The following is a 12,118-nucleotide window of genomic DNA, read 5'->3' as shown; positions in this document are numbered from 1 at the left end:
TATTCTTTTCCATTCATCTGTTTACCTTGACGTCAATACCACACTGCCTTGAATAACTGTCATTTTATAATATTAGGAGTGTTAAAATCAGGTATTACATCTCAAACTTTGTTTTTATTTTTCAAAATATTTTTAGCTATTCTATCTTCTTTTCTTTTCCATATACATTTTAGAATAAGCTTGACAATTTCTATCCCCCCCAAAATCCTGCTGGGTTTTGATTGGGATTGCATTCAATGTATACATTGATTCAGAGAAAATCCATATCTTAATATTAAGCTTTTAAACCATGAGTATATTCTTTTAATTCTTCTTTAATGTTTTCTCATTAATATGTGTAATTTTGTTATATTTACACTAAAGTATTTCATATTGTTGGAGCTACTGTAAAAGGTACTTTCAAAATTTCAATTTATAATTTTTCATTATTAGCATATAGAAATTATTTACTCTTATATATTAATGTTGTATACCATGACCTTGATACACTCACTTTTTAAAAATAAATTTTGGGGGATGTTCTACCTAGAAAATTATGCTATCTGTAAAAAAAGATGTTTATATCTTCCTTTCTGATCTATATTCCTTGAATTCCTTTTCTGGATTTACTACATGTACGAGGACCAGTAGTGAGAACAGACCTTCTTGCCTTGATCCTGAACTTAGAGGGAAAGCATTTAAGTCTTTGACTATTCAGTATGATATTAGCTAACAAATTTTCATAGATACCCTTTATAACATTGAGGAAGTTCTCTTTAGTTCCTAGTTTGGTTAGTTTTTTTTTTCATAAATAGGATCTTGAGCTCTGTTACTTACTTTTCACATATCTATCCAAAACATTTATTTCCATGTTCATAAGTGAACGAATTAATTAAGGATAACAATATTTACTAAGTTTTATGACTGCAGCACAAACTTTCCAAGGCAGCTGTATCATTCATATCCGTTGTACTTTTGATAAAGCACCTAATGACGTTATTTATGACTTCTGACATCAAGAATAATAGCGGCAGTAACATGAAATTTCAGACTCACCCATGTAAAAACAAAGTTAAAATAAAAATTTGGAAAAAGACGACATCAATTAATTAATGGTAGGATCATGTCTGGTACCAACAGGTCTCATGCTCATTTTTTATTTGTCTTGCTTTCTCAAAACTTTTGTCTTCTCCCCTGGGAAACATGGCTAGATACGAAATTCCAACATCTCCAGTTTGTGTGAGAAAGTGAAAATACTATTTTCTTTTAGTCTCACATTTTCATTTTTCTGTTCAAAGAAAATGTTTAAATATCTTACCTCAATGAGTGGCGCTAATGGTTTTATTCAAATCAGAAAGCTGGAGACCATCCTCCAGCCTTTAACTCTCAACTTGACATCTAAATCACATTGAACTTACCCCTCCAGTTAATCCCCTTCTTCAAGCTCCATGCCAACCATTGTCTAGTTCAAGCCCTCATGATTTTTCCTTGTTTTACCTCAAAGGTCACTTTACTGGGTTTTTGTTTTTGTTTTTTCGTTATAACTGACCTCCAGGCTTTCACCTGAATCCTGAGAATTAAGTTATTTCTCAGCCTTACATGATTCAATGCCCAGTCCTGATGCCTTCAGAGTAACAGCCACATACCTTTCTCTGCTTGTAAGGCCCACTGTGCATGATCCTATATCTTTGAGCCCTATATCTTCCCAGTGTTCCTCACTTGGAAAGAAAATAGAAGTGCCTTGAGCATTGCACCTTCAGGGGTATAAATTTCCCACATAGGGAAAAGGGATATTTGTTGTTCTGAAGCCATTACTCTTCTGAATGAGAAAATCAAAAAGAGCTCTTCATGCAGAAAATAGTCTTTACAACGTCATGCGAGGATTAGCCTCAACCCTAAAAATAGGCCTAGGAGGCAAGAAGACCAATTACCCAATTACTGTTTCATTAATAAGTCAGAGATTAATTAGCAGGTCTCTAAACTTGCAACTATCTGTAAACTCTTATTGCTAATGCTGCTGCCCTTCTCCTTATTCCCATTATCACAACAGTTCAATGCTCTAGTTTCTCAGCCTCAGCACTATTGACATTTTGGGCCAGATAATTCTTTGTTGTGGAGGGCCATTTCATGTATTGTAGGATGCTTTCCAGCATCCCTGGCCTCCCTCCCTAGATGTCAGTAGCACCCTGCCCCCTACAATGTGACAACCAAAAATGTCTCCATATATTGCCAAATGTCCACCGGGAAGCAAGAACATCTTGAATGGACAGTCACTGCTCTAAGTAAAATGACGTTGTTGTGTGCTTAAGATGACGGCAGGAAGTTTTGGAGAAAGAAATTCTAAGAAAAAGAGTTGGTAGTGAACTCAGTCAATACAGACCGATTCCCTGGGATTATGGCTCATGGAATAAAGAAGACAGAGAAAGCCAGCCTGGGTCCCTGCAGGGTTAAGATCAGAGCAAGCAGTGAAAGGTGCATGTGATGTGTACGGCAACTTTGCCACAGCCATGAAAAATCATTACACTTCCCTGGATGCATCCTGAGTTTACAACCTCATCTCTTTGTGTGTAGTTTTTCTCTCCATGAAACATCCTATGTCATCTTCACGCAATTGTGTAAAGCTTATGGGCAGAACAGGAAGTGGAGATGATACGCATCAGAGATGGTGGGTATAATGGCAGGCAGTTTTTTACAATGTATATATAATTTTTTGTAAGCCAGTATCATCTTTGCTTTTTAACTAAGCAACTTCCGTTATGTATCTCTATAAATCCACTGAATTGTCAGATTCTCTCTTCTTCTTTTGGGCCCCTAGAATAAAATTTTATTTTAGGGTATGCTTTCAATGTAAACAAATAATTCTTCTATTTCCATTTCAGGTTCTAGAAATGCTAAAAGTATACATAATTAATGCATTTGTCTTTAACCTGTTTTCACAGAGGTTAACAATCTATGGATGGATATATATGCTCCTTCCTTGCTGAAAACATACATATATATGTATATATATAAACATACACACACATATATAAAATTCTGGTCTAGAGTATTAATACATTGAATATACAAAACAGCATGTTCCATTGATTTAAAGTAAACACACACACACACATACACACACACCCAAACTGAAAAAAATGATTAAAATTTGAAATTGAGTAGAAAGGGCAGAGCAAGGGGGTAGAATAGAAACCTCCAGCAATGGTCCCTCTGAACAAACACCAAATTCAACAACTATACATGCAAGGAGGCACCTTCAGAAGAACCAAAAATCAGGTGAGTGATTTAAGTACCTAGTTTTAACATAATGTAAAGGAAAGAGGCCCTCAACAGGCCAGAAAAGACAGTCTTATATTGCCTACACCACCCCTCCCCGATCTCCTGGCAGTAAGGCACCACTGCACCATACGGAGAGAGAATCTGTGTGCCCGATGGAGGGATGGTAAAGTGATTGTGGGACTTTGCATTGGAACTCGGGGCTGCCCAGTCACAGGGGAACACAGCACAGGGCAGAATTCTGTCAGTGCTCACAGAGGGAGCATTTGGACCAGCCCATTCAGAGGGAAATCCACCGCCCTGAAACCCAGCTAGCCTCACCACTGCCTGACAAAAAGGAGTCTGGAGCCTGGAATAAATTGTTAAGGCAGTAAGGCCACAAAGGCTGCAGTCCTTGAGCAATTCCTGCAGCTGTGCTGGCTTGGAGACTGTGGACTTGGGGTGCACATGACCCAGTGAGACACCAGCAGTGGCAGCCAAGTGAGTGCCTGTGTCACCCCTCCCCCAACCCCAGGCACTGCAGCTCAGGGACAATCTTCTTCCACTTGGGGAAAAGAAAGGGAAGAGTTCAGAGGACTTGATGTTGCAACTTGGGTACCTACTCAGCCATGGCAAAATAAAGTACTAAGCAAACCCTTAAGTCCAGAACTTAGTTCCTGGATGGCATTTCTGGATCCATCAGGGGCCAGAAGGAAACACGCTGCCCTGAAGAGAAGCACCCAGTCCTGGCAGGATTCACCACCTGCTGACTAAAAAGCCCTTGGGCTTTAATTAGAGGTAGCCAGGCTACAGTCACCAGGGCTTTGGGTGAGACTGGGCTGGCTTCAGGTGTGACCTGGCACAGTCCCAGCTATGGTGGCCACGAGAGAGTGTCCACGTCACTCCTCTTCCAACTCCAGCAGCGCAGCACAGAGTGAAGGAAGAGAGTGAGAGCCTTTGCCCGGTAATCCAGGGAATTCTCCTGCATCTTACCCAAGTCCACTATGGTGGTACCACTGGGAGTCTGCAAGAGTCACAGCATTATTGGGCTTGGGACACCCCCAAGTGCTGATACATCTGCAGTGACCAAAGACTTAGATTACAACACTCGATTCCTTTTGAATACCTGGAAAGCCTTCTGAATAATAAGCCCAGACTGTGAAGATTAAAATAAATACAAAACTCTTCAATGCCCAGACATCAATGAACATCCACAAGCATCAAGAACATCCAAGAAGACATGACCTCACCAAACAAACTAAATAAGGTACCAGTGACCAATCCTGGAGTGGTGTAACAGTACAAAATTCACACAAATTATAAATAATTTTGTATAGCATTGAGGCTTTCCTATATGGACAATGGCACGTAGAAATTTAGGAATGCGGAAATGTACTTACGAACTAATCATATTGCAACACCCACTAGTTTATTTCTCTCAGAATCTTAACCGGGTTTGCCATCATAGCTTTGCACTTCATAGAGGAACTTATTTGTTGACTGACTGGAAGAATATTTCAGACCTTACTTGTGAGTTTCCACAGTAGAAGGCTGACTAATTATTATGTGACAAAAACATGGTGCTTAAGTGACGGTACTTTTCTCAAACATGTTTACAACACACTGTGAGCACTTACTGTCTCCCCGGCAGAGTAGAGGCCCCAGTTTATAAGCTGCTTCTGAATGTGGTCGGCCTGTGTCTGTAATCACTATCTTAGTTACTGGCAGATGTTCTTTATAAGACAGCAATCCAGTGTCGTTGGTCCTAAAAAACAGTAACAACGAAAAGATTTTTAAAATTATTGATAGTTCTTATTGCATTTCAAAACCAAGATGTTCTGAACTGAATTTGCACACACAAAAGAGTAATGATCTAACCACTCATCAGAATACACAAAAACATGGTAACATTTTAACATCTCTTGTAGAAAATATATAATAGAGAATATAAAAATATAGCATATGTTAAAATTAAAATATAGCTGGAAATGTTTTAACTCAGTTGACCGTTTTCTACCTTTTGACTGGAATGGTTGGTTAATCCATTAACATTTAGCATATTGTAGTTTTAGGTCTACCACTTTGTTATTTGTTTCTTTTTTTTCTCCATATGATTTCTTGTACTGCTGCTCCTACTTTGCTGCCTCCTCTTGGTTTATTCCATTTTTTTCTATATTTAATTTTAATTTCTCTATTCACTCTTTAGTTATATCTTTGTTTATTATATCTTAATCTTTGCTTTATAGATTATGAAATGCATCCTTAATTTATCACAGTCTATTTAGATTTTATGTTATATAACAATATAAAATGTCAGAAGCCTGCTATGGGATAATTTATTTAATACCACCCCCCATAAACACACACATACTTGTTCTTTGTGCTATTGTTGTAATATTTTAAATCTATGTGTTAAAAACGTCACCCTACAATTAAACAGTGACTTTTATTTTCTAATTAAGGGAAGACTTTAAACACTATCTTTTATATTTACCAACATATTTACAATTTCCAGTGATATTAATTTCTTCCTGAAGATCTGAGCATTCAACTGGGCCTGCTAATTCAAATAGTATTGCCCCAGGATTTCTTTGTAATAACTGCTTTTAAATTCTTGACTTTAGATCAGAGTTTACTCTTTTTTGGAATGTTCAGTAATTGTTATAATATGCTAAATAATATAGATAATACATTGTAAAGATTTGGGATTTTGTTGTTCTCTGAAGATTTCCTTTTATTTTTACAGGCAGTTAAATCACACCTGTATCACAATAAATTGTCTATGCTTAGTTTTATATCAGTAGGATGGGCCTATGTCAGTTTTGCTCTTAGTTTTCATCCAATCTCTCAGTTCTGGGACATAGCCTTTGCTGTAAGCACATGGCTCTTCTGTCATGCAAAGCTTAGCTCAATTAACGATTCTTAAACTCCAAATTCTGTCTCTCCTCTGGCAATAGACACTGTATAGCTTGTCCAGTTTTCCAACTGTAGCTCTCTGCTTGGGTCCTAGAAATCTTCCCTTTGCATGTGCAGTTCAAGGGTCAGCTGAGGATCTGAGGAAAGTTTATATAGTGGATCCCCCCTTGATGGCTTGTCTTTACTGGGAATTCCCTTTCTCCCTGAATGTCCAGTTATTCTAGCACCTCCAAACTCTGTCTTCTGTTACCTTAAACCAAAAAAAAAAAAAAGAAAAGAAAAGAAAAAAAATCTAGTATTCCTTTTGAATTCTAGGCATGCCATGGCGTATGACCTATGTCCTCAAGGGAAAAAGAGTATTAATATATTATATCTCACCCATTTGGATTCTCTTCTTTCAGAGGTTAAAGGTCCCTAATCCTGGTAGTTTCTGCCTACATTTTGTACTCTCCACTTACTTCAAGTAGCTGTTTGTACAATATTTTCCTGGGTTTACAAACATTTTCTTAAAAGGGTTAGTTCCACGCAAGCTACTTCGCCATAAGCAGAATTTAATATGAGAAGTTTGAAAATCTTATTTTTAAACTTATTTTTAAGCAACAATATGTTATGGAGCCATTAGAGAGTTATTGCTGATTAGATTAATTTCTTTGTTAAGGATGATTAATTGGCATATTATTCACATTCTAAAAAATATTTCTGTGTAGGCATATTTTGTAAAGGTAGTAAGAATGAAAGAGTGCCTTCTAAAAGGAGTAGAAATTTTGAAAAATGAGAGTTTGAGTAAGAGAGACAATATTCTTCGTACCAAGCATCTAACACTAAAAATGCAATCATAACTCCACACTACTCTATATAGATTCCTCCTTCTAGGGTACTCTAAAAGAGTCTCTCTCTCTCTCTGTCTTTATATAAATAGTCTTTATATAAATATATAAGCATGTGTATAAAACATACTATTGATATATGCCAAGTAAATAAATATTATCAAATTCAAATTGTGAGTTCAATAATCAGGAGATTGATCACTGGAATTAATGTGCATTCTATAATAAAATCACTCATATTTACAGCCAGATTGACTATTAATATTTTTAAAGTAATTTTTCCATGCAGGTCCAGTTGCTTAGCAATGTAACATATACATATGTTATGCTGAAATGTGAATATAAATATTTTAAAATATTTTCACTTTACAGATAATAAATAAGAGCAATATACCTGCCAACTCTAGTCTCAAATACAATAAATATTTTTTATTAACTTTTCCAATAAAGGAGAACGTCTTCATTTCTGCTTAGAAGAATATTTTAAATTCAATTTTCAAATTCCTAAAATGTTATAGATTTCTTTTTTTGAAATATGATCCAGAGAACATTAGTTATTAATATTTGTGGCATGGTTTGTCTTTTTTTAAAAAAATAAAAGGACTGCAGTTAAAATAATTGTGGGAAATTCTAAGTTTACATGTTTAAAGGTTTTATAGGCATATTATTGAAGTGTGCTTTTTTAATTGGCTGTACATACATTTTGAAAATAACAGAATGCCTACTTAAATATAATTTTAAAAAGAATAACTGACTTCCCATGTAACAGATTCCTCTATTTCATTGTATTACAAAAGTAAATGTACATGCCTTATAGCCCATCACAGAAACAAAAACCCTCAGAAAGGCACTGATCTTAAGTCTTACCATGTTTCATCAAAATATACCTTTATCTAATTTCTTCATTGCACTAACTTGTTCAGTATCTGCCTAGCTATACATACGTTGAGTGATTGATTTTTAGAAAAAACCTTTGTCTTGTATAAAGAAATCATATGAAAATCACCATTCATTCCGGTCAGCATCGCAATTGCAGTAATATTGAGAATCAATACAGTTCCCCTCTAATCCGCAAGTACATTTTTGAGAATCAGGCAAAGGACCTCCCCAATAAGTCTGCGTTTCATTGGTTCTTCCAATCCACCAACTCAGAGGGGCGCCATCTGAAAGACAGAGGTGAGAAATGTTGACATTTGCTTTCTTCCAAAATCGTTAAAAAGAATAAAAGGAGAAAGATTGATTTGATGTAAGAATACACTAAACATTATAATTAATGGCATTTCCCCAAGAAAGGATTTTTAAAAAAAAAAAAATTTTAGTACTTAGGTTTAAATGATTGATACATTGTTCTTTGGGTCAAAAAGAAACCAGCAGTTCCTATTTAATGTAGTCATGACAGTAAAAAATGAATTGAGAGAAGTTCATATATATAATTTCTTTAAAAATAATTTTGAAACAAGTCGGCATCAAAATATCAACCACAGTAACTAATATACCCTAGCAAAATTGACATGAAATCATGGAATGTCTTTTAAAACATTATAGATTATGTAAAGCCACTGATTTATCTCAATATGTTTGTTGTCTAAAAATATATGAGCTATGTATTAAATATTAGATATGGTATGGCACTCCCTTGTCATGATTTAAGATTTATTTGGATGTATGTATTTTCTCTTCCATTTAATGGTTTGGCTATTTATTTGTAGACTACAGAAATAACGATGAAAGATCTTTATGCCTGAAGCAAATACTACACTCAGAAAAAAAAATTCTTCAGCAAATGCATCTCTTTGTACAATAAACGTTCAGCTACCAGCTCCTCCTGGAGTTAAGACTAAACATGATGCCAAGGAACTAAAGCAAAGAACAGACAGAATGTCTAGGTGGGAATTTTCAGAAAAGGGGGTGAGGAATGTAGGCAATCTGTCTTGGGGGGAGAAAGGGTACAGAAAGGAAAAATTGTAGTCATTCGAGAATCTGGGAATGAGAAGAACATAAGTAAGCAACATCAAATCCGTCAGCTCCTAAAGATACTTGATGATTTTTTCTGTTGACTTTCAAACTTTTAAGTTGTAACCATTAGCCCGACTAAGAATCTGCGGCTTCTACTATTTTCCCCCTTGCTTATAAATGCCAATGTGCATTTTATCTTACTGTCAACCTCTCTACTGTTAACGCTGACAACCTCTCTCCCAGACGAGAGGGGCCCATTTTATGTACTTCGAATGTGTCATTCCACCCCATCACCCCTGCACTCATGTGAGGTTGGCATTATTGGTTCCATTTCAGAGAAGAGAAAACAAAGATTAAGAGTCATCATTCATCCACTCATCCATTTCACGAATCAAAGATTCATCTAGCTAAGTTGTATAGGTACCTAGTAAATGAGAGTCTTGAAACTTGAACTTAGCTCTCTCTCCACCTGTAAATACTATGCTCTCTGCACTACAACTGTCTGATCCTCATTCGCAGATAGGATTGAGGTTTCAGGGGGAGACAAGATTTGAGCAAGATGGTATTGAAGGGGTAAAAGGCTGAATGAGAACACCTGAAAAAAAGGAAAGGGGGAAGGGATGGCACTTGGGCATAGGGGAGAAATCAATCAGGTTGTATTGAGTGGGTGGAGAGTAAAGAGATGCATAATTAAAAGTGAAAGTTTCCAATGTTAGACCAACAGTTCAACGTGTTTGTGGATAATCCATATGACATACGATGTTGCTATAAGAAGCACATTTCTTTTTAAATTCTTGTCATTCTATCTGAAATGCCAGCCCCTCTTAGGACAACAAGCCGGAGTGAACATTAACAAAGTGGCTTTATGGTGCGGACGTCTTAGGATCTTCCCTATTAAGTAAAGACAAATACACCTAAATGTCACCGCTAGAAGACAGTGTGCTAAGGAATGAGAGGAAGGTTGCATAGGCAGGGTGGATCCAGAATACACGGTTCTGGGACCCAGGCAGAAGTCTGTATTGGACAGACAAACAACAGAAAGGCAGTAGAACTTCTTAAATAGAATAGTGTTGTGATGGAAACAGTGTTTCTTAAAGGTTAGTTTTCTTCCTAAATTTTAATATTTCGGATTTTCTATTGGATAGTTAGAAGACATGAAGAGATGGCAAGCTGGGAAGGCAGATGGAAAGCTCTTGCTGTAACTCCTAGAATCAGGTCACGAAAGCCTATTTAAGGCAGAAAGGGTGGGGTCTGAGATACTCTGGCATAATGAAATGTTCTAGAGGAAGAAAACATAAAACCAAAATCAGACTCCAGAAGCAGACTGGTTAATTAATAGTAGAATAAAAGAAAGAGTTAAGACAGTTTTCTGATTCCTATTTGAGCTACTAAATCAAGTGCATTTCTAGAAGAGTTTTCTAATTTTCGGTTATACCCGGAGGTTGTCAACCATCCACGAAAAGGAGTCAAACGGAACAGTCACTCTCAAAACACAAAGTCATATGTTTATTGGCTGTTTTTCGTGATAAAATAAACCTTCTGTGTCACTTGCCCTGTATAAGAGATAAACACTGAGCATTCTCTGAGTATCTAAAGAAAGCCTCTGCTGTGCCTAATCAGGGCCAAGAAGACAGTTTAAAAGTAATCAAGGCTTTGAGTAAAGCTCCATGTAAATTGACCTTGTTCTTTTCTTCAGGCAAAAGTATCTCTGTGACTTCCAGACTGTGACATGTTTGCTAAGTACACAAGGATCATACACCCTCAGTGGCTACATGCCAGCACCTCGGCAGAATTAAAACCTCAGGAGCAGGCTAACTGCTCCATGCGACGTGCGCAATGTGACAGGTGCCCCAGTTTACTTACCTTGCTTATTGCCAAGCCGTGACCTCTTGCAGTAGTAAGTAAACTCCTGTTCACAGTGCTCTGCACGGTTAATAGTGGCCTGGAGTTGCTCCATGCTGGCCACGTACTCGAAAAACCCAGCATATGGGTTCTCTGGATTAGTATTTCTGACCCTTGTCAAGTCGGAGCCGTTGTGTTGTATGATGGTCCATGCAGTTTCTTGTATGCAGAAATGGGGGAAGAAAGAGAGGAGACCATCACTACTCTGCAAAAGTTAAAATAAATAAAGAAAATCAAAATCACCTTTTATCTGAGTCAAATTTTTCTACTCATCAAACCTCTCTGAGGTAGAATCAGCACAAATGGATTCTTAAAATTTTAAAGTTACAGGATAGTGGTTCTTTTCTCTGAAATAAATGTTTACTACTGCCATGCATTTACAGTGATTTTATTTTACTTCTTCATAAAATTTAGCCAGATAATATTTATGATTTAAAAAATAGGAAATCTAATTGTTAAATTTTTGTGATATATTTCATTTCATTGAATCTGATATTCTATCTTTTTAAAGATGCATTATTGTTATTTTTTCTCCAAGAAAGAAGTGCTGTCTATTATAATTGTAAAACATGATTATTGACACACCCAGAATTTAGTGGTTATGTTATGAAAAAATGTACATATCAGAATTAGTGAAAAATTTTATATTACATAATAGAAGAAATGACTTTTTTACTCTTAGAAATTATTCGTGTTACCAGGAAAAAGGCAAAATATTATAGCCAGTATATATCTCTCTTTAGTTAATATTTAATTATGAATATACTTATATTTCTTTTTAAATCAAATATGAAATATTCATTTTGGTATCATGTGATCTATAGGAAGTTAGGAAGTTGCCCTTTTTTTTTCTGAGACAGAGACTCACTTTGTTGCCCAGGCTAGAGTGAGTGCCATGGCACCAGCCTTGCTCACAGCAACCTCAAACTCCTGGGCTCAAGCAATCCTCCTGCCTCAGCCTCCCAAGTAGCTGGGACTACAGGCATGCGCCACCATGCCCGGCTAATTTTTTCTATATATATATTAGTTGGCCAATTAATTTCTTTTGATTTATGGTAGAGACGGGGTCTCGCTCTTGCTCAGGCTGGTTTCGAACTCCTGACCTCGAGCAATCTGCCTGCCTCGGCCTTCCATAGTGCTAGGATTACAGGCATGAGCCATGGCGCCCAGCCAAGGAAGTTGCCCTTTTGAATGGAACACATCTGACACAGCATCAGCAACTCAATTAACACAAAAACAAAATATCTTTGAGTATCTACTGGAGCTATCACACCTGAGTTTCT

General features: G+C 36.6%; 1 protein-coding gene across 1 annotated transcript in view; it reads right to left on the bottom strand.

Moving 5' to 3' along the window:
• The window catches only part of CNTNAP4 (contactin associated protein family member 4), a 239,678-nt gene that overhangs the window by 54,534 nt on the left and 173,026 nt on the right, over nucleotides 1–12,118 (bottom strand). Inside the window, exons 13-15 of the mRNA XM_012772535.3 lie at nucleotides 10,797–10,994; nucleotides 7,984–8,140; nucleotides 4,872–4,999 (exon numbers count right to left, since the gene is read on the bottom strand). Coding sequence (XP_012627989.3) covers nucleotides 4,872–4,999; nucleotides 7,984–8,140; nucleotides 10,797–10,994 — 483 coding nt within the window. The remainder of the gene's footprint in view (nucleotides 1–4,871; nucleotides 5,000–7,983; nucleotides 8,141–10,796; nucleotides 10,995–12,118) is intronic.

This window comes from Microcebus murinus, chromosome 20 (assembly GCF_040939455.1).
Source record: "Microcebus murinus isolate Inina chromosome 20, M.murinus_Inina_mat1.0, whole genome shotgun sequence".
Classification (NCBI taxonomy): domain Eukaryota; kingdom Metazoa; phylum Chordata; class Mammalia; order Primates; family Cheirogaleidae; genus Microcebus; species Microcebus murinus.
Note: the sequence above shows the minus strand (reverse complement) of the source record. Positions and strands in the feature narration are given on the sequence as shown.